This window comes from Pleurodeles waltl, chromosome 1_1 (genome assembly GCF_031143425.1).
Source record: "Pleurodeles waltl isolate 20211129_DDA chromosome 1_1, aPleWal1.hap1.20221129, whole genome shotgun sequence".
Classification (NCBI taxonomy): domain Eukaryota; kingdom Metazoa; phylum Chordata; class Amphibia; order Caudata; family Salamandridae; genus Pleurodeles; species Pleurodeles waltl.
The window spans coordinates 397,573,772-397,597,404 of NC_090436.1; the positions used below are offsets into that span (position 1 = coordinate 397,573,772).

At 45.5% G+C, this 23,633-nt stretch overlaps 1 protein-coding gene across 2 annotated transcripts in view; it reads right to left on the reverse strand.

The window, feature by feature from the left end:
* PDE8B (phosphodiesterase 8B) overlaps window positions 1-23,633 on the reverse strand; it is a 900,595-nt gene that overhangs the window by 61,922 nt on the left and 815,040 nt on the right. For both annotated transcript variants that reach the window (XM_069223470.1, XM_069223477.1), the window contains one exon: window positions 9,848-9,983. In XM_069223470.1, coding sequence (XP_069079571.1) covers window positions 9,848-9,983 — 136 coding nt within the window. The remainder of the gene's footprint in view (window positions 1-9,847; window positions 9,984-23,633) is intronic.

Consider the following 23,633-nt stretch of genomic DNA (forward strand, 5'->3'; position numbering starts at 1 on the left):
TATATTGATGAATTTTTTACAACAAACCATTTATAATATTTTACAGTATTTTGCAATATTTACAATATTTGTGATAAATTGATTACTTTTAACAATTGAAAAATTATAAACATCTGTATACCTGCAGAGAAAAATATATTCCACAAAAATATACCCCCAAAAATATATTCTACAAATATTTGATCAATTTGATTCATGGAGGGTGACCAGAACAACTGATGACAGTGGTTTTAATGATGCATTAACATGTAATGTTATGTATTGAATAGTTAACCAATTATTTTTATAAGAATGAATTAATGATATGTATTATATATTTGGGATACCTATGTGACATAGATGGTGTATCTATGTTTAAATTATTTAAATTATTTAAATTAGTGTAAGCGATTCATGTACCAATTGTAGATTTTAAATTTTAAATTGTAGGTTTTTGCATGTTTTAAGATGGCCGCCGCATTAGATCACACTAGAATGTTATGGAAATAAATGAAGGATTTTAACTTGTATTTATATGGTGCCGGCTTGTTAGTCGGATTTGTCCAGTAGAAGGCGTTCTGCCGAAACGCGTTGACATCTCATTCCAGGACTCTGTGTTACCCTTACAAGAAATAAATTCAATGAACTGAATCTGGTCTTGCTGAATATGACTTTGTTTCAATAATTGGGATCTGACTAACGGGATCGGTGCAGCCGTCAGATGGTCATCGGTCCATCTGTTGAAGATTAATATATATATATATATATATATACATATATACAGATTCCAAGCGTTCCCTCCTATTTGTATGCTGCTTCGTTTATCCATACGAGGGAACACTTGGAATAATTAACAGTGTGCTGGCGGTCGCACCTACGGCGGTCAGAAGCGTGCCAACACTGCTGACTCAAAATAAGGAATATATATATATATATATATATATATATATATATATATATACGCACACTAAAAAAAAACAAAATTTACAGGGACATTATAGTTAGGTTGTGAATTTACTCGTACAAAACCACAGAAATTCTGCAGTAATAGTTAGAGTTCTTTCAAGTAATTATAACCCGCCCCCTTGCCATGCACAGTTTTCTTATCAATACATTTATTGCAAATGTTGCAGTGGTAATATCTAATATGTCATACAAGATCTCATTACAAGATTTCATCAATGATATAATATGTGGATTCATTTGCTGTTTTTGGAAAATTTTGTGAAGATTCGTCAAAAGGTGCGAAAGATATAGGCAAGTCAAAAAACACCTTTTGTATGGAAACATGGTTCTAACTATTACTACCTAGTGGCAACCACCACTAGGTTTTATTATATATATATATATATATATATGGAAAATGTCACTTACCCAGTGTACATCTGTTCGTGGCATTAGTTGCTGCAGATTCACATGCTGTGCACATCCCGCCATCTGGTGTTGGGCTCGGAGTGTTACAAGTTGTTTTTCTTCGAAGAAGTCTTTTCGAGTCACGAGACCGAGGGACTCCTCCCATTTCGACTCCATTGCGCATGGGCGTCGACTCCATCTTAGATTGTTTTGCCCGCAGAGGGTGAGGTAGGAGTTGTGTATGCTAGTAATAGTGCCCATGCAATGGAGTGAATGCGTATGTACATAATAAAGTTTTAAGTAATATATTTACAAATGTACAAATGTTTAAGATCTACTTCTAAACGGCTACAGGCTCCCGGGGAGGCGGGTGGGCGCATGTGAATCTGCAGCGACTAATGCCACGAACAGATGTACACTGGGTAAGTGACATTTTCCGTTCGATGGCATGTGTAGCTGCAGATACACATGCTGTGCATAGACTAGTAAGCAGTTATCTCCCCAAAAGCGGTGGTTCAGCCTGTAGGAGTTGAAGTAGTTTGTAATAACGTTCTTAATACAGCTTGACCTACTGTTGCTTGTTGTGCATTTAGCACATCTACACAGTAGTGCTTGGTAAATGTATGAGGCGTAGACCATGTTGCTGCCTTACATATTTCGTTCATTGGAATATTTCCTAGAAAGGCCATGGTAGCACCTTTCTTTCTGGTTGAGTGTGCCTTTGGTGTAATAGGCAGTTCTCTTTTAGCTTTAAGATAGCAGGTTTGAATGCACTTAACTATCCATCTAGCAATGCCTTGTTTTGAAATTGGATTTCCTGTATGAGGTTTTTGAAAGGCGATAAATAGTTGTTTTGTCTTTCGAATTAGTTTTGTTCTGTCAATGTCGTCCATTAGTGCTCTTTTGATGTCTAATGTATGTAGTGCTCTTTCGGCTACAGAATCTGGCTGTGGGAAGAACACTGGTAATTCTACCGTTTGATTTAAGTGGAACGGTGAGATTACTTTTGGTAAAAATATAGGATTGGTCCGTAGAACAACTTTATTTTTGTGTATTTGAATAAATGGTTCTTGAATGGTAAATGCTTGAATTTCACTCACTCTTCTTAGAGATGTGATGGCAATTAAAAATGCAACTTTCCACGTTAAGTATTGCATTTCACAAGAGTGCATGGGCTCAAAAGGTGGACCCATGAGTCGTGTTAGGACAATGTTGAGGTTCCATGAAGGAACTGGTGGTGTTCTTGGTGGTATAATTCTCTTTAGGCCTTCCATAAACGCCTTTATGACTGGTATCCTAAACAATGAAATTGAGTGCGTAATTTGTAGGTAAGCAGAAATTGCCGTAAGATGTATTTTAATGGAAGAGAAAGCTAGGTTAGATTTTTGCAAATGTAGTAAGTATCCTACTATTTCTTTTGCAGATGCGTGTAAAGGTGAATTTGATTATTATGGCAGTAATAAACAAATCTTTTCCACTTATTTGCATAGCAGTGTCTAGTGCTAGGTTTTCTAGCTTGTTTTATGACCTCCATACATTCCTGTGTGAGGTCTAAGTGCCCGAATTCTAGGATTTCAGGAGCCAAATTGCTAGATTCAACGATGCTGGATTTGGATGTCAGATCTGTTGTTTGTGTTGTGTTAACAGATCTGGCCTGTTTGGCAGTTTGACATGAGGTACTACTGAAAGGTCTAGTAGTGTTGTGTACCAAGGTTGCCTTGCCCATGTTGGTGCTATTAGTATGAGTTTGAGTTTGTTTTGACTCAACTTGTTTACTAGATATGGAAGAAGTGGGAGAGGGGGAAAAGCGTACGCAAATATCCCTGACCAGTTCATCCATAGTGCATTGCCCTGAGACTGATGTTGTGGGTACCTGGATGCGAAGTTTTGGCATTTTGAGTTTTCTTTTGTTGCAAATAGATCTATTTGGGGTATTCCCCACATTTGGAAGTAAGTGTTTAGTATTTGGGGGTGAATCTCCCATTCGTGGATCTGTTGGTGATCCCGAGAGAGATTGTCTGCTAACTGGTTCTGAATTCCTGGAATAAATTGTGCTATTAGGCGAATGTGGTTGTGAATCGCCCAATGCCCTATTTTCTGTGTTAGGAGACACAACTGTGTTGAGTGTGTGCCTCCCTGTTTGTTTAGGTAATACATTGTTGTCATGTTGTCTGTTTTGACAAGAATGTGTTTGTGTCTTATTATGGGTTGAAATGCTTTGAGCGCTAGAAATACCGCTAACAGTTCTAAGTGATTTATGTGAAACTGTTTTTGCTGTATGTCCCATTGTCCTTGGATGCTGTGTTGATTGAGGTGTGCTCCCCACCCTATCATGGAAGCATCTGTTGTTATTACGTATTCTGGCACTGGGTCTTGGAAAGGCCGCCCTTGGTTTAGATTTATACTGTTCCACCATTGAAGTGAGATGTATGTTTGGCAGTCTATCAACATCAGATCTAGAAGCTGACCCTGTGCTTGTGACCATTGTGATGCTAGGCACTGTTGTAAGGGCCGCATGTGCAACCTTGCGTTTGGGACAATGGCTATGCATGAAGACATCATGCCTAGTAGTTTCATCACCAGTTTGACTTGTATCTTTTGATTTGGATACATGGTCTGTATCACATTGTGAAATGTGTGAACTCTTTGTGGACTTGGTGTGGCAATCCCTTTTGCTGTGTTGATTGTTGCTCCTAAGTATTGCTGTGTTTGACACGGCAGAAGGTGTGACTTTGTGTAATTGATTGAGAAACCTAGTTTGTGGAGGATTTCTATGACATATTTTGTATGTTGTGAACACCGTTTTAGCGTGTTGGTTTTGATTAACCAATCGTCTAGAGACGGGAACACATGTATTTGCTGCCTTCTGATATGTGCAGCTACTACTGCTAGGCATTTTGTAAAAACTCTTGGTGCAGTTGTTATTCCGAATGGCAACACTTTGAATTGGTAATGTATCCATTGGAATACAAACCTTAGGTACTTTCTGTGTGAAGGATGTATTGGTATATGGAAATATGCATCCTTTAGGTCTAGTGTTGTCATGTAGTCTTGTTGTTTGAGCAGTGGGATTACGTCTTGTAATGTAACCATGTGAAAGTGATCTGATTTGATGTAGGTATTTAATGTTCTGAGATCTAGTATAGGTCTCAGACTCTTGTCTTTTTTGGGTATTAGAAAGTACAGGGAGTAAACTCCTGTGTTTATTTGTTGTTTTGGTACTAACTCTATTGCTTCTTTTTGTAGCAATGCCTGAACTTCTAGTCCTAGAAGATCTATATGTTGTTTTGACATATTGTGTGTTTTCGGTGGAATGTTTGGAGGGAATTTGATAAATTCTATGCAATAACCATGCTGGATAATTGCTAAGACCCAAGTGTCTGTTGTTATTTCCTCCCAATGTTTGTAAAACTTGGTTAGTCTCCCCCCCACAGGTGTTATGTGTTGGGGATTTGTGACCTTGAAGTCACTGCTTGTTTGGAGGAGTTTTGGGACTTTGGAACTTTCCTCTGTTCCTTTGAAATTGTCCCCCTCTATATTGTCCCCGAAAACCTCCCCACTGATACTGGCTCTGGTAAGTGGGCTTTGTTTGTGAGGTTGTGGCTTCTGTGGTTTTCCCTCGAAACCCCCCTCGAAATTGTGTCTTTCGAAATGTGCCTCTGCTCTGTGGGGAGTAGAGTGCGCCCATGGCTTTGGCCGTGTCAGTGTCTTTTTAAAGTTTTTCGATCGCAGTGTCCACCTCCGGCCCAAACAACTGCTGTCCGTTGAATGGCATATTCAGCACAGCTTGCTGTATCTCTGGTTTAAATCCTGATGTACGCAGCCATGCATGTCTCCTTATTGTTACAGCTGTGTTGACAGTTCCAGCAGCTGTGTCTGCAGCATCCATTGCTGACCGTATCTGATTATTTGAGATACCCTGTCCTTCTTCTACTACTTGCTGCGCTCTTTTTTGGAACTCCTTGGGTAAATGTTCAATAAAGTGTTGCATCTCATCCCAATGGGCCCTATCATATCTGGCTAGCAAAGCTTGCGAATTTGCAATACGCCACTGGTTTGCTGCCAGTGCCACCACCCTTTTGCCTGCAGCATTGAATTTTCGATTTTCTTTATCTGGAGGTGGTGCATCTCCTGAAGTATGAGAGTTGGCTCTTTTGCGCGCTGCTCCCACTACAACAGAGTCTGGTGTTAGCTGTTGTGTAATGTACACTGGGTCTGTTGGTGGCGGTTTATATTTTTATCTACTCTTGGAGTAATGGCTCTCCCTTTAACAGGCTCCTCAAACACTTGTTTGGAGTGTTTTAGCATTCCGGGTAGCATAGGAAGACTCTGATATTGGCTGTGTGTGGACGACAGTGTATTAAAAAGAAAGTCGTCTTCAATGGGCTCTGAATGAAGGCTGACATTATGAAATGCAGCTGCTCTTGACACCACCTGTGCGTAGCCTGTACTATCCTCTGGTGGCGATGGTTTAGCTGGATAGCATTCTGGACTATTGTCTGACACTGGTGCATCATAAAGGTCCCATGCGTCAGGGTCATCTTGACTCATTCCCGTATGAGTTGGGGATTGCATCATTGGTGGAGTGGCTACCGGTGATGGTTGCGGAGAGTGATGTGGGGATGGTGGTGGTGTTACTTGTTTAGCCACCTTTGCGTGTGGCTGTTTGTCTTTGTCTTGGAAGGCAAGCTTGCATTTTATTTTGACTGGAGGAAGAGTGCTGATCTTCCCTGTATCTTTTTGAATAAAGAGCCGTCTTTGTGTATGATCTGGCTCTATTGCCTGTAATTCCTGTCCAAATCTATGTGTCTTCATTTGTGTGGACAGTCCTTGTTCCTCAGTGTAGGAACTTGTTTTCGGTTCCAAGGCCGGATATTTCGGTACCGAAACCTTTTCGGCTGCTTTTTTCGGCTCCGACTAAACCTTTTTTACTTTCGGCGTCCTGCTCTCTCGGTGCCGACCCGTTTCGGTGCCGCTGTCTCGGTGCCGAATCTTCTCTGAGCCACTATCTCGGGCCCGAGATTGCTGTGTGCCGGTATCTCGACCGGAGTCGGATGACTTTGACACCAGCTCGCCCTTTTTCGGTGCCGATGAACGGTCACCTTATTTTCGAGTTAAGCCATGGCCCGTTGGCGGTGGCGTCCCCTGGGCTTTAGCGCTTTTCTCGTGAGTTTTTGTTTTCGACGTCTTACTCACGGTTTTCGGCGTTTCCTAGGGATCGATCTCCTCACAGTCCGACTCCTGGGTGGAGAATGTTTCTTCCTCCTCCTCGAAACGCTCTTGTCCTGTCTGCGCCAACGCCATTTGCAGTCTTCTTGCTTTTCGGTCCCTGAGTGTCTTCCTGGACCGAAACGCTCGACTGGCCTCACAAGTATCCTCCTTGTGTTCTGGTGACAAACACAAGTTACAGACCAGATGTTGATCTGTATATGGATACTTGTTATGGCATTCTGGACAGAAGCGGAATGGGGTCCGTTCCATCAGCCTTGAAGACACACGTGGCCGGGCCGACCAGGCCCCAATGGGGATGGAAGAAAACCCCGAAGGGCCACCGGAGCTCTTCTTAATTCGGTGTCGATCTGTTGTAACTAACCCGATACCGAACGCAAACAATACCGACGATTTTTCCGAGATTCTAACTAACTTTCCGACCCGAAACACGGAGCGAAAAGGAACACGTCCGAACCCGATGGCGGAAAAAAACCCATCTAAGATGGAATCGACGCCCATGCGCAATGGAGTCGAAATGGGAGGAGTCCCTCGGTCTCGTGACTCGAAAAGACTTCTTCGAAGAAAAACAACTTGTAACACTCCGAGCCCAACACCAGATGGCGGGATGTGCACAGCATGTGTATCTGCAGCTACACATGCCATCGAACATATATATATATCAAAAACGAAGTTGTCCCCATGTGAAAGCGCACTCCCAACAGGTTATATAAATGGGAAGAAAAAGCAAAGCCAGCAACTCACAGTGAATTCTTTAAGCAGTTTCATTATTCCAGGCCTTAGGTTATAAAATCATCTCTGGACACGTGTTTCTAGGTCAATCCTTTCATCAGCAGAGAAAAATATAAAAGTGTTTCACCCTCGTAGGTGCAGCCAGTGCTGGAGGTGTTCCAGGCATCTCTTTCTTACTGAAAAGACCGGCATGGCTTCAGCTTGTCTAATTACAGGCACCTGATTAGTCTCTTTAAATACTAGTCCGCCCCAGTGGGCCTCTCAAGTGAGCAGTGCATGCTGGTTGTGGTGGTCCTGCAATTTTTTCATTTTGCCCCAAGTGGGTTGCTGGAACCAAACGAAATAATGACCCAAAGTGCAAAACCTTTGTAGGAGAATCCAAAGTAAAATTGTCAGATTTGCTGTGAATAACCCAACCTGATTGCTCTTATGTGACAATCCATTTTTAGTCACACAGACCTGCTTCGATGTGCAGTGGTGCTGCCTTCCCGGCTGGACAGGCCGGTTAATTATCAAAAACGAAGTTGTCCTCATGTGAAAGCGCACTCCCAACAGGTTATATAAATGGGAAGAAAAAGCAAAGCCAGCAACTCACAGTGAATTCTTTAAGCAGTTTCATTATTCCAGGCCTTAGGTTATAAAATCATCTCACTTCTCACTTGAGAGGCCCACTGGGGCAGACTAGTATTTAAAGAGACTAATCAGGTGCCTGTAATTAGACAAGCTGAAGCCATGCCGGTCTTTTCAGTAAGAAAGAGATGCCTGGAACACCTCCAGCACTGGCTGCACCTACGGGATTGACCTTGAAACACGTGTCCAGAGATGATTTTATAACTTTTCTTATTTTCTTATTTGTTTTCTTAAGAAACCCTTGTATTTTATATCATTAGAATCTCTTGTGCATCACTGTATTAAAATGACACAACTGCTAGAAAATAATGCCCCATGATCTGATAGATAATTTGGCATTAATTGCATAATCGTGTAATATGTTGAATACATTTCCTGCCTTGCTGCTTAATTTAGTTAATCTTTCTGCATAATTTGGTCCTCCCTGCCGCATTATTCCAGCAGCCAAAGGCTCATATTCACTGAGTGGCAATTTTTATCCAGTCTTTGTCCACACTTACTGCAGTTCTATTTTGATATTATATTTCTCCCACAAACTTCAAACACCTCCTACCCACACTGCACTAATTACATACTGTTAGAAATTGAGTCTCTAGTTGGCAATGGTTTGAGCCCTGTCCAAGTAGGGACCCTCACTCTAGTCAGGATAAGGGAGTCACACAACTAAGATAACCCCTGCTCGCCCCCTTGGTAGCTTGGCATGAGCAGTCAGGCTTATCTCAGAGGCAATGTATAAAGTATTTGCACACACACAGTACTTATACCCACTTCTGTCTTTAAAGTAGGCAAACTTCAAAGGTGAGACTTTGAAGTGCACAAGACCCTGCCTTTTCCATGCCCTGTCCCCAGACACATTCCAGGGGATTGGAGACCGCTTTGTGTGACGACAGGCACAGCCCTATTCAGGTGAAAGTGTCAGCTCCTCCCACCACTCTAGTTCAGGAAGATCCATCAGAACATGCAGGGCACACCTCAGCTCCCTTTGTGTGACTGTCCAGAGTGAATTTACAAACAGCCCAACTGTAATCCTGACGCAGACGTGTATTCCACAGACAAGAAGAGGCACAGAATGGTTAAGCAAGAAAATGTCCACTTTCTAAAAGTGGCATTTTCAAACTTACAATTGAAAAACCAACCTGACCAAAAGTTATATTTTTAAATTGTGAATTTAGAGACCCCATAATCCATATCTCTATCTGCTCCCAATGGAAAATTACACTTAAAAGATATTTCAAGGCAATCCCCATGTTAACCTATGGGAGAGATAGTACTTGCAATTATGAAAAAACAAATGTAGCAGCATTTCACTATTGGGATATGTAAAACACACCAGTACATGTCCTACCTTTTAAATAACCTGCACCCTGCCCATCGGGCTGCCTAGGGCCTACTTTAGGGGTGACTTACATGTAATAAAAGGGAAGGTTTAGGTCTGGCAAGTAGGTGCACTTGCCAGGTCCAAATGGCAGTTTAAAACTGCACACACAGATACTGCAGTGGCAGGCCTGAGATCTATTTGCAGGGCTATTCAGGTGGGGGCAGTGCTGTAGGCCCTCTAAAAGCATTTAATTTACAGGCCCTGGGCACAAGTGGTACACTATACTAGGGACTTACTAGTAAACCAAATATGCCAGTCATGGATAAACCAATCACCAACATGTTTTAGACAGAGAGCATGTGCACTTTAGCACTGGTCAGCGGTGGTAAAGTACCCAGAGTCCTAGAACCAACAAAAATAGGCCAGAAAAAATAGGAGGAGGAAGGCAAACGTTTGGGGATAACCCTGCAAAAAGGACCGGGTCCTACACATACATATATAAAACAATACATTTTTGGCTCAAATACTATTGATGACAATGACAATATGAATGTTGATTTACTGGCAAAAAGAAAATGTATTAATTTTACTGTGATCCTGTCTTACATTTGAGTTCGATTCTTCAGCTGCAATCGGCTTGTTAATGCTGTTCACAAACTTGTTCACATGCTCAAAATGCTTTGTCATCTCAGTGGCCAACACCATATCTATGATAGATTGGCGTAGTGTTCGATACTGGGTCCTTATGAAAAAAGCACAAGAAAATTAGGCCAGAAAAGCAACATTCACATTCAACAGTGCATATTTCAATATGTGGCTTCCATCCAACATACATTGCGCTCTGGAAGTGTTAGACAGAAAAGGCATACCCACTCAAAACTAAACATATTGAACATTAATTCCCCTGCCAGTAAATACACATCTTTCTACCATATAGGAAATCTAATTTGCATGGCATATAATATTACACAGTTATAAGTGAATCTTTCTGGTTATATAGTACCAGTAAAATATATTATTTAATTGAACCTGTAGTCTATCGAACAGGAACAAATAATTCATGTAATATTCCATACTTGATACAATGTTACATTTTCAGTTCTCATACAGCTATTGCAAATCGTCTCACTGCACAAGTTACATCCAGAAATTTCATAGCAAATAAAAATCCTATTGCCTACTTATGAGTCATTATCCTATATTCAAGTAAAAATGTTTTAAAAACCACAATGTGGTAATTTAATAACATAAGAAAACTTGTACATCAGTCCCCCAAACCACAACTGCAGATGCCATCACATTTTAGAACAAATTGTAAACCCTCCAAGCAGGCCTCTGGTGGATTTAAGACTATCGTAAATCTTTCACTTCACATTTCTGGAGATCCGTTACATACAACTAAACTGATAATTCCTGCCATGAAGCTCTCAAATATACCATTGATCTCTTCAAGATCAGATAGTTGCGACAAGTTGCCCAAGCTTTCACTTGACTCTTATTGTGTAATGTCTTCTTTTATAATTTAAAGGGGTGTCTATAATGAAATCACAGACATTGAAAATCTGGAAACTACAGGTATCATGACTCTTAGCTTCTTAGCCCACCTTCATTCCACTATTGATTAGTTCATCTCTACTATAGCTAGACACGTTTGACCGGTGGGATGTTCCCCACGTATCCCAATAATGTAAACTCCGGACCGTAGGTTGGTTTCCACCCTTATACAGGGAGTGCAGAATTATTAGGCAAGTTGTATTTTTGAGGATTAATTTTATTATTGAACAACAACCATGTTCTCAATGAACCCAAAAAACTCATTAATATCAAAGCTGAATATTTTTGGAAGTAGTTTTTAGTTTGTTTTTAGTTTTAGCTATGTTAGGAGGATATCTGTGTGTGCAGGTGACTATTACTGTGCATAATTATTAGGCAACTTAACAAAAAACAAATATATACCCATTTCAATTATTTATTATTACCAGTGAAACCAATATAACAACTCAACATTCACAAATATACATTTCTGACATTCAAAAACAAAACAAAAACAAATCAGTGACCAATATAGCCACCTTTCTTTGCAAGGACACTCAAAAGCCTGCCATCCATGGATTCTGTCAGTGTTTTGATCTGTTCACCATCAACATTGCGTGCAGCAGCAACCACAGCCTCCCAGACACTGTTCAGAGAGGTTTACTGTTTTCCCTCTTTGTAAATCTCACATTTGATGATGGACCACAGGTTCTCAATGGGGTTCAGATCAGGTGAACAAGGAGGCCATGTCATTAGATTTCCTTCTTTTATACCCTTTCTTGCCAGCCACGCTGTGGAGTACTTGGACGCGTGTGATGGAGCATTGTCCTGCATGAAAATCATGTTTTTCTTGAAGGATGCAGACTTCTTCCTGTACCACTGCTTGAAGAAGGTGTCTTCCAGGAACTGGCAGTAGGACTGGGAGTTGGGCTTGACTCCATCCTCAACCCGAAAAGGCCCCACAAGCTCATCTTTGATGATACCAGCCCAAACCAGTACTCCACCTCCACCTTGCTGGCGTCTGAGTCGGACTGGAGCTCTCTGCCCTTTACCAATCCAGCCACGGGCCCATCCATCTGGCCCATCAAGACTCACTCTCATTTCATCAGTCCATAAAACCTTAGAAAAATCAGTCTTGAGATATTTCTTGGCCCAGTCTTGACGTTTCAGCTTGTGTGTCTTGTTCAGTGGTGGTCGTCTTTCAGCCTTTCTTACCTTGGCCATGTCTCTGAGTATTGCACACCTTGTGCTTTTGGGCACTCCAGTGATGTTGCAGCTCTGAAATATGGCCAAACTGGTGGCAAGTGGCATCGTGGCAGCTGCACGCTTGACTTTTCTCAGTTCATGGGCAGTTATTTTGCGCCTTGGTTTTTCCACACGCTTCTTGCAACCCTGTTGACTATTTTGAATGAAACGCTTGATTGTTCGATGATCACGCTTCAGAAGCTTTGCAATTTTAAGAGTGCTGCATCCCTCTGCAAGATATCTCACTATTTTTGACTTTTCGGAGCCTGTCAAGTCCTTCTTTTGACCCATTTTGCCAAAGGAAAGGAAGTTGCTTAATAATTATGCACACCTGATATAGGGTGTTGATGTCATTAGACCACACCCCTTCTCATTACAGAGATGCACATCACCTAATATGCTTAATTGGTAGTAGGCTTTCGAGCCTATACAGCTTGGAGTAAGACAACATGCATAAAGAGGATGATGTGGTCAAAATACTCATTTGCCTAATAATTCTGCACTCCCTGTAGCTTACACCGTGGTATATTTAAGTAAACATACCAGAGTTTCCAGGCAGTGATCTTCCATCTTTTCCCATTCTGATTACCCACTCAAATATAAGTTTTGTGTTCCATATAAAATCTGTTGCAGTACCACAGCTTCCTAAGCTGTAAGAACTGGCTTTCGAGCACAACTACCAAAATCTCTTCTAAATTTCTTTAACCCACCGATTCTTCTTTAAGTTGATTTTTAAGTTTAAGGTATTGTTAAAAATCATTCTTAAATACATAAGCAGTAAAACTTCCTCCACTTTCATCACATCATGTGAAGGATTTACAATGTGGTGGTACTTGCTTTATACTTTTTTATGTCTTTGTAGATATTAGCGTAATTAAACCACTTGAAGGGCGCCCAGTACCTTTAGTTCTCGCTTGGGGATATATCTGAAAAAATCCTTCAAATATAGATTGATCTCCAGACAACATGTTTCCTAGTAACCAATAACATCATTACATTCTAACTTTTTATTTATATATTTGAAATAATTCTATCTAATCCATGAACATTTCAGGAGAAAAACAACAGGTTATAAAGGGACATTTTTCCTAATTGATATTGTTGGACTTTTTTGCTTATGCAGGGCCATCCCCAATCATTTTGCCTCCTGCCTCCTATTTTTTCTGACCTGTTGCTGTTGGCTTTTGAACTCTGAACACTTTACCACTGCTAACCAGTGCTAAAGTGCATATGCTCTTTGTGTAAATTGTATGTAATTGGTTTATCCATGATTGGCATATTTGATTTACTAGTAAGTCCCTAGTAAGGTGCACTAGAGGTAAATCAAATGCTGCTAGTGGGCCTGCAGCACTGGTTGTGTCACCCACATAAGTAGCTCTGTAATCATGCCTCAGACCTGCCATTGCAGTGTCTGTGTGTGCAGTTGTAACTGTAAATTCGACTTGGCAAGTGTACCCACTTGCCAGGCCTAAACCATCCCTTTTCTTATACATAAGACACCCCTAAGGTAGGCCCTAGGTAGCCTCAAGGGCAGGGTGCAGTGTATGGGTTAGGTAGGACATATAGGCACTCATCACGACCCTGGCGGGCGGGCGCCGGGCGGCCGCCAATGCGGCCGCACCCCCGCCGCAGCCATCAGGAGATCCCCGCTGGGCCGGCGGGTGGAAACCTAGTTTCTGCCCGCCGGCCCGGCGGGGATCTCGGCCGCAACACAGGAGCCGGCTCTAAATGGAACCGGCGGTGTTGCGGCCGTGCGACTGGTGCAGTTGCATAGCAGACAGTGAAAAGCTGCAAGGGGCCGTGTCCAGGGGCCCCTGCACTGCCCATGCCAGCATTTTCCTGGCAGTTCAAACCGCCAGGAAAAGGCTGGCGGTAGGGGACTCGTAATCCCCTGAGCAGCGCTGCAAGCAGTGCTGCCCTGGTGGATTAAAACCGCCAGGGCCATTGTGGCGGGAAACCGCCGGCCTCGCGGTGCGACCGCAGCGCTCCCACCGCGGTCGTAATACCCTGGGAAGCACCGCCAGCCAGCGACGCCGCTCGAAGTGCGCGGATTCAACATTTCGCACAGACGCCGCGATCCCCAACTTCGCGCATCGGCTTGTTTTCACTCTTCACCAAAGGAACTGTACCTGGGGGTCTACGTGACTCCGTGTCGGGTGCCGCTAGTGTCGGATTGTTGAGAACGACTCCGTCATGACGCCGTGTTAACACCTCATTGAAGCATTTTGTGTTTCTAAGCGCTATTTTTGAGTTTAATCTTAAAAAATTCATAACTTGACTTGTGTATGTCGGATTTTTGTCGTTTTGGTCTTGTTTTGTTTAGATATATATTTCCTATTTATCTAAACAACACATTTAAATTTTTTATAGCCAATTTCTATTGAGTGTTGTGCATAAAACACGTGCATAAAACAAGAACAACAGTACAATCAACATACCCTGTAACAGACTGTCCTTCAACCACACACACATACAAAGACCTCAAACTATGAAAGTCCTACCATTTGCTCCATATCTTTCCAACTTAGCAACCATTGTGGTCACCCCTACAAAAGCACGCTCCAGCCTCAGTCCCTCCAAGTTCTCTAGCAGGCCCAGGAGGGCAACTCTTGGGGAGAGATTCAAGGACCGGTCAAGGTCTGATGAGAGTTCATGCTCTACCCCTGCTTTGCAGACCCAAACCATTATAACGACATCTGCATATGCCTGCAAGCAGCTAAAGCATTCAGCCTGCAAAAGTGAACCCGTCCATTAAAGCCACTGGGGCGTCATGTAGGTTCGATAGAGAAAATTGAGCTGGACCAACCTGAGGTGCGTGGAGCTGGCTAATTCCCATGGGGCCATTCTGGCAGCCCCCCAGTCGGTGTCGTCCAGGTCCCTGACCCACCCTTCCCCCCTCTGACTCAGCCTCGCAAACCGGTTAGGGGAGTTAATGACCAGGGCATGGTAAACCTGTGATATTGTACCCTGAGTGAGCCTGCAAGTCAACAACGTAGCCTCCACAGGACAAAGGTCTGGGACCACAGTATTCAAGGGGAGATGAGCCACAAGGACGTGTTGTAATTGTAGATACTTGTGAAATTGAGTATTAGAAAATCAACATTGTTCCTGTAAAGCTTGGAAAAATGTCAGCCTGTAGCCCTGAACCAGACATCCCCAAGCAGGGAAATCCCTATCCTGTACCACTTCACAAACCCGTCCAGGCCTGCAGTGTGATGTAGCCAAGAGCCCAGCCAAAGAAGGGTCATGCAGATCAATTCATGGTCTCAGACTCTGAGGTTGGGGGTGCCCTCCAACTCAACAAGACCGCATCTGTGACGTCTGGGAGGGACTGGGGAAGCAGGGAATTTTACAGATTGCCCATAATTTGGTCAAGCCCCAAAAGGGCCAACTCAGCCTGGTAGGCTGGGTCATCCAGCCCCTGTTAAGCTTATTGTTCACCACAATCACATGGGCGACAATATAATAACAGTGTAGGTCTGCCATCCCCACACCTCCATTATAGGGAGACTGTTACCAGCTGTCTAAGCAATACATGCTCGACACCCAGTCCAAAGGAAAGGATGAATGATGGAGTGCAGGATTGTAAACCACTGGGATAAGGATGGGAACTTCTGGAAGATATAAAGGATGCGAAGCAGCACTATAATTTTGAAGAGGGCTATGTGCCTGAGGAAGTGGAGAGGCAGACAACCCCATCGCTGAAGGTTTTTTTTCATTTTAGCCACCAAGGGGCCAGGTTCATGGCCCACACCAGCTCGGGAAGAAAGGAAATATGGATACCCAGACATTGGAAGGTCAGGAGACGGACTAGAATCACAGACTGGGTAGAAACCGGAATCGCCCCACACCGGGACTCAGGGTGATCTTGCTGCATAGATACTCAGAATTTCCAAGAAGTGGAAGCCTGAGGACTGTGGGTTTGCCAAGAACAGCAGAGCATCATCTGCACAGAACGCCATACGCTCCGCTTGGCCGCCATCCCACCACCAGCCCTGCACCCTACCGTCACCATGCAGGAGGCATGCCAGGAGCTAAATGGCAAGACCGTAGAGGAGAGAAGAAAGAAGGCAGCCCTGGGAAGGGTGAGGAGACCAAACCATTGATGCAAACTTGTGCCAATGGTGTGGAGCACTGAAGCCTAATAAGCCTTCGGAGATAGGGCCCAAGCCCAGCACGCTCCAGGACCATACTCAAAAAGGACCAATCAAGTGTATCAAAGGTCTTCTTAAAGTCTATCAGGAGGAGGGCCGCCAGGTTGCAGAGACAGTGTGCCTTGGACAAAGCAAGCTAGACTCTACAGATGCAGTGCCGCATGCCACGGGTCGGCATGGAGCCACACTGATCAAGGTGGATTGGATACGGCAGGGTCGAGTGCAGCCAACTGGCCAAGACCTTGGCAAACACCTTGACCTCTGAATTAAATAGGGACATGGCCTTGTAGGAGACAACTATCCAAGGGTTGGCCCATCTTGGGAATGACCACGATCGAGGCCATGTCCAGCTCTTGGGGAAAGGCACCCATGCTCACAGCCTTGGAGTACATGTACAGCAGAGGGGTGATCAAAATGGACCAAAACCTACAACAGTACTCGATAGGAAGCCCTTCAGGGCATGGGGTTTTATTGGAGGACATGACTGAGAGTGCCGCCCTAATCTCATCGGCCATGATTGGCAAGTCCAGTTTGCGGTAAGCGAGGGATCGTCGGGAGACGGATATGAGCCAGCAGCAGGTGTACCATCTCCTGAGGAGGCTGAGGCCTAGGGTGTACAACTCCCAGTAGAATGTTGGGGTATAGACTTTAAGGCAGCCCTCAGTGTCCCTAATGTGCAGGACCACTCTGGAGAAAACCTCTCTGGTGGTCAACCAGTAAAGGAGTATTCCAGACTTGTCATAATGCTTGTAGACCCACCGGGTCATGGTCCTCCAACGTTGCCTGGCCTCCTCCAGGGAGACCTGGCACAACTCCACGTGGGCAACCACCAAACGGTGATCAAGCACATCCAATGTCTCAGTGAGAGCCCGGTGCTCACGGACAAGAATTCGGGACTCAAGGGTTGCAATGTGCACAAGCTAGCTTATTCATCTCCCTACCCTAGGTAAAGCCCTTTGCCAGACCCCATATTGCATTTTATTGGCTGACTAGAGAGTACCAACCAATGACACAGACCCACGGTTAGTCTGAAAGCATGCCTACAATTCGGCCTCTAAATAGTCAGCATATTCCGTATGGTTGCCCAACTGGCATTAAAGCTCCCATATACAGAAGAAGGAGAGTGTGATCAGAAATCCCCTGTGGAAGAATGCCAACCTGGGACCTCAACAGGATATCCATGGCCGGGAGGATCAGCAAATCAATCCACAACAATGCCTTAATGGCCTCGGGTGTGGGTTTATGCAGCAGCATGAGGGTGCCACATCCTCCATCCTTGAGGTAGTCAATCCAAGCCTGAACTGGTGGGAACAGGGCTGACACCCCACCCCCAGAGCACTAGTGGAGCCCAGTTACGAATCGGGAACTGCATTGAAATCCTCCCTCACAACAGTGGTGCCCAGCGGGAAGTCAAACGTGGAGGCGAGCACCTGATTTGGTATGCAGACCAACAGAAAGTTATATTGTCTATGTTTAAGGAGCCCCTTCACCTATATATGCCTCCTTTAGGGGTCTGTGTAAGTAGTGGTGACCATGAGGGGGAAACCCCTTTGAAGGAGGATTGTCACCCTACGGGACCTCTGGTAAATCCAGAGTGGTGGACCATATTGTAGCTGGAGCAGCAGAGGAACGGGCAGTGCTTCCACAGCAGGTGAGTTTCCTACAGCAAAAGGACGGCAAGCCGAAAGTGACTAGTGCAGCCATTCACATTCCAGGACAGAATTTTAACCACCATGACAGGAAGGACTAGGTAAGTACAGAAAGGAAACTGCCAGAGGGACACCATAGGGAGCTACCCACAGTCGGAAGGTCTGGGTCGGGACACCCCAGCAGGGGCCAAGGGTAGGTGACCGAGGCATCTGAGACATAAGGACTGTAAAGCAAAACAAACACAACGTAACACAATTCCCCATTCCTCAACTCCCCCTACCACATTCTTCTACCCCAGAAGCATCTGCCTCCCTATGCCGAAGCATAACAACAACCTCAACATAACACAAAACAAACCATAAAAGACCTACTCAATTGCAGTATTAAGTAGCAACCCATCACATGGAACAATGCAACAATTAAATGCAGGCCCCTCCCTCTCCCCCTCCCAAAAGGGAGCAATAGCTGCCAGTGCAGGCAAAAGAAACCTGCACTTTAGCCCAGCAGGCCAGTAGAAAGTTCCAGAGAGGCAGGGACGAGCTCCGGCATACAGTCAACCTGCTCCGATCCACTACCCTCACTGGTAACCTGATGCCCTATGTCAGTGCCAGAGGAGTCTTGCCGGACACGGTAGCCATGGGAGTGTGTCTTTTTCTTCCTGGAGGACTTTGGGGGAGGGGAAGGGGTCGAGAGAGCTCCCCTCAGGACCGAAGGCAGCAACATTTTCCTTTCTGCAATGCACATGCCTCTCAGCCACCCATTCCTAGGCCTGATTTAGAGTTTTAGAGTTAGAAGTCACCTTCAGTCTTGCTGGGAGCAGGAGAATATACTAATGATTAAGAGCTCAGAGCTTCTGCTTAACACCATCAAAGGAACATCTACTCTTTTGGACCACTGGTGTATAGTCAGGAAAAATCATTACTCAAGAAGCCTGGAAATAAAGGTCAGGGTGCCCCTCTGCCTCACGGAGGATGGCATCCCAGTCGCGGTGGCTAAGAATCCAGGTAATGTGCGGGTGCATGGGGGCATCTGCGCCAAAGACCTGTGGGCATGCTCAACAACGAACCACAATGACAGCTTGTCCTTAGGGATCCAGGACTGGATCCAGAGCTCCAAGAATTGCTCTGTGTCGGAGGCCTCTAAGTCCTCAGAGAATCCAATCAACCAAAGGTTCTTCCTGCGCAAACTGTTCTCCACGTCTTTAGCAAACCCCTTCAGCACCACCATCATCACCAGCAGCACAGAGACTTGCTGATTAAACGTGGCCACCTTATTCTCCACTGAGGACACATGACCCTTCACTTCAGTGACACGGATGGTGGCATTCCTGCTATCTTGGCACAAGACAGAGATGGCCATCTTCACCTCCCCCACTTTCATTTCCACTGCCTCCCATATGTCGTGGATTGACTGAAGGATTGCAGCAAAATAAGGCTGGGCAAGACTGCTGTAGCACAAAGGGGATGCTAGTCCCCCCAACCCATGGGGCCAGAAGACACCATTGTGCACTGGTTCATGAACATCTGCACCAGCGTGGGAGAAGCAAGTATGTCTACCCATGGCTGGGCATTGAAAATGTCTGGAAGGTAGGAGTTCTGTAGCCGGCTTGCCTTGAAGGGCAAAATGAGCAGCCAGGGTCAAGACCTTCAGTGGGTAACATGTCTTCACAGTTGCTGCAGTACAGTCCCTGCGGCGCAGATAACCACCACTGTAGCAAGCCAACAGCAGTGTGGGAGAGAAAGACCCTCTCAAGGAGGTGAAACATGCTGCCTCTGCATATAACCCTTGGCCTGAAGGTGATGCCCCTCAATGCCCCCAACAGCAAGGAGGATGGGGGGGAGGGAGAAAGATATAGGGCTTGAGGAACACAGAGGGCACCTCACAACAAGGGGTGAGATGGCCTGCACACCTCAGTACAGTACGGAAACCCAGATGAGCATCACTGCGATAACCAACCCCTTCCCTCCCAATGCAGACTGGACACCCCCAGCAGCCACCAGCCACAACTGGCTAACAGGGGGGCAGCACAGGATCCGGTATGGTCCCCCACTGAGGGGGTGAAGGGACAAAGTGCAGAGCTCTGAAGGACCAGGCGGACCCCGGAGGGATGTAGCAAACAGTTTCTAATCAAAGGCGGCCATGCTAGGGCACTCACCGGCACCCGCTCCCCAGGTACCTCAGAACTGCCATCCGCCTGGTCCATGAACATCGGTCTGTGGCCTCGACAGTGGGTCAGACAATGTCCACACAGCCCACGCGCCACTGGAGGTGCCCAGGATGGGCAGCAGCACCTCGGGCGGTCTGCGTGGTCAGAGGCCCGGGAGCTGCCGTCGTGAGCAGACCCGCCCTATCGCTCTAACGTCCTTTGCTGCTCCCCAGCATCAGGAGTGCCTGGGCCACACTCAGCCCAGGCCTCTACAGCTTAGGAGGAAGGTGACAGGGTTATGACCCCCAATAATAATACAGTGCGTGACTGGGGATTCCTGAGGAGATCGGAAGCTGGATTACGATGCGGCTGCCATCTTCGCCACACTGGCCATCACACTCCTCAATTCTATCTCTATCTATCAATTTCTAATTCAAATATCTTGTGGAAACCTTCCCCTTCTGTCTAGTCTCAGCTGTCTCTTTGAAGGAATATGTTACCATCTATAAAATAAATAATTGACTATCCTTTTAATTAACATTAGTATTTGCAATATATAACCTGTGGTATTCTTGCCCATTATTTTCCTCTCATGTAATGGGACATATTTACCCTCTCCTGGGTATTGATCCTCAGCCAACCTAGCCAACCAAGACACACAAGCACTTATTTGGTTTTAATTCTTCTGCTATGTTCTTGAGTGATCCTATTTGAGTTGTCATTGCATCACTATTTAGAACTACAGTTTCAGAAATGCCATTGTTAGACCTGACAGCCTAACTTTTGGCCTGCCTCTCTCCACTTTTTGGACACTGTTTTTGCTGGCTTTTAGACTCTGCGCACTTTACCACTGCTAACCAGTGCTAAAGTGCATATGTTCTCTCCCTTTAAACATGGTAACCTTGGATCATACCCAACTGGACTATTTAATTTACTTATAAGTCTCTAGTAATGTGCACTGTAGGTGCCTAGGGCCTGTAGATTAAATGCTACTAGTGGGCCTGCAGCACTGGTTGTGCCACCCACTTAAGTAGCCCTTACCCTTGTCTCAGGCCTGCCATTGCAAGGCCTGTGTGTGCAGTTCACTGCCACCTCGACTTGGCATTTAAAAGTACTTGCCAAGCCTAAACCTCCCCCTTTTCTACATATAAGTCACCCCTAATGTGTGCCCTAGGTAACCCCTAGAGCAGGGTGCTGTGTGGGTAAAAGGCAGGACATGTACCTGTGTAGTTTACATGTCCTGGTAGTGTAAAACTCCTAAATTCGTTTTTACACTACTGTGAGGCCTGCTCCCTTCATAGGCTAACATTGGGGCTGCCCTCATACATTGTTGAAGTGGTAGCTGCTGATCTGAAAGGAGTAGGAAGGTCATATTTAGTATGGCCAGAATGGTAATACAAAATCCTGCTGACTGGTGAAGTTGGATTTAATATTACTATTTTAGAAATGCCACTTTTAGAAAGTGAGCATTTCTCTGCACTTAGATCTTTCTGTGCCATACAATCCACGTCTGGCTGGGTTTAGTTGACAGCTCTTTGTGCATTCACTCAGACACACCCCAAACACAGGGTACCCAGCCTCATTTGCATACATCTGCATTTTGAATGGATCTTCCTGTGCTGGGAGGGTGGAGGGCCTCCCATCACACAAAGGACTGCCACACCCCCTACTGGGACCCTGGCAGACAGGATTGAACTGAAAGGGGACCTGGTGCATTTCTAAGCCACTCTTTGAAGTCTCCCCCACTTCAAAGGCACATTTGGGTATAAAACAGGGCCTCTGCCCTACCACCTCAGACACTTCCTGGAGAAGAAACCTGAACCAGAACCTGCACCCTGACAAGAAGAACTGCCTGGCTGCCTAAAGGACCCACCTGACTGCTTTCTACAGATGACTGCTACCTTGCTGTTGCCCTGCTGCCTTGCTGAACTCTTGCCTTGCTGCAGGCGTGCTCTCCAAGGGCTTGGATAGAGCTTGTCTCCTGTTCCCTGAAGTCTCAGGAGCAAAAAGACTTCTCTCTTTCAACTGGACTCCTTGTGCGCCGAAAAATTAGACGCACAGATTGTTCCACAGTGAAAAATTCACCACATGCCGAACCGGAAAGACCCCGCTCGACCCCGCGAGGAAAAGATCGACGCGACGCCTGTGGTGCAACCGGAACTTCTACGCACGGCCCACCTGGACAACGTCACCCGACTCCCAGAGGGGAAATCGACGCAGTGCCTTCTGTGAGGAAGAAAATTCCACGCACAGCCCACCAGAACGACGCGCAGCCAGACTACAAGCCCAGGATTCCACGCACAGACCCCGGGCATCTGAAAACCCCGCGACCCACAGAGGAGACCTGTCCGCGTGCCGGAAATCGACACAACGTCTTCCCCGCGTGAAAAATAACGACGCAAGTCCGTGTGTGAAGGGGCGAAGCCGACGCACACACCATTTTCCACGCATCTCCGCCTCTGCGGCTCTCTGCGGAGATTTTTCACTCCAACCAGGTACTTTGTGCTTGAAAGAGACTTTGTTTGCTTTTTAAAGACTTAAGACACTTTGTACCACTTTCCACTGATATCTTTACAATCTCTTATTGCATCTTTTATCGTTTTGACCTGCAAATATCCAGATAAATATTATATATTTTTCTAAACACTGTGTGGTGTATTTTTGTGGTGCTATATTGTGTTATTGTATGATTTATTGCACAAATACTTTACACATTGCCTTCTAAGTTAAGCCTGACTGCTCAGTGCCAAGCTACCAGAGGGTGGGCACAGGATAATTTGGATTGTGTGTGACTTACCCTGACTAGAGTGAGGGTCCTTGCTTGGACAGGGGGTAACCTGACTGCCAACCAAAGACCCCATTTCTAACAGCCATGTAAAGTTTTCTGCATGAGGAGAAGAACATCCAACACTGAGAATGACACCAAAGCTGATGTATTCAAGGTGACAGTATCAGCTGACTTTCATGTCTGTTTTCTACAATCACAGTCACTTTCCCAGCTCTTTCAGGTTGACCGATTCCTTCCCTTTTGGTAGTGGATGATTTTTGCAGATATCCACTTTAGCCCATTCACTAAGGGGGTCATTATGACCTCGGCGGTCTTTTCGCAAGATCGCCGAGGTACCGCCAAGCTGAAGACCGCCAGTGGTGGCGGTCTTCCGCGCCGCGTATTATGACCGCTGGCAGGCTGCCGTCCTTTTTCGTACGGAAAGCCGCCAGCAGCCATACTGGCGGACGGTGGGAAAGTGGAGGTTGCTCAACCTCCACCGCCACGTCAACAGAACACCGCCCACTGAATCACGTCCCATGTGTTCTGGTGACGGTGTTCTGGTGGCGGAGCTGCCCCCATGGATCCCATCCCCTCCCGGAGGATCAACGGACAAGGTAAGTTGATCGTCCGTTAGGGAAGGGGGTGGGGGGGTGTTGTGTGTTGTGTGTGTGCATGGCGGTGTGGGTGTGAGAGTGTAGAGGGAGTGAGTGAGTGTATGCGTGCGGGGGGGTGCTGTGTGTATACGAAATGTGTGCGGGTTGGACGGTGTGCATGTCTGTTTGTATGTGTGCGGGTATGTGTTGTCGGGGTGTTTGTGTGCGTGTAGGGGTGTGTATATGTGCATGTTGGGGTGTGTGCGTGTAGGGGTGTGTATATGTGCATGTTCGGGGTCGG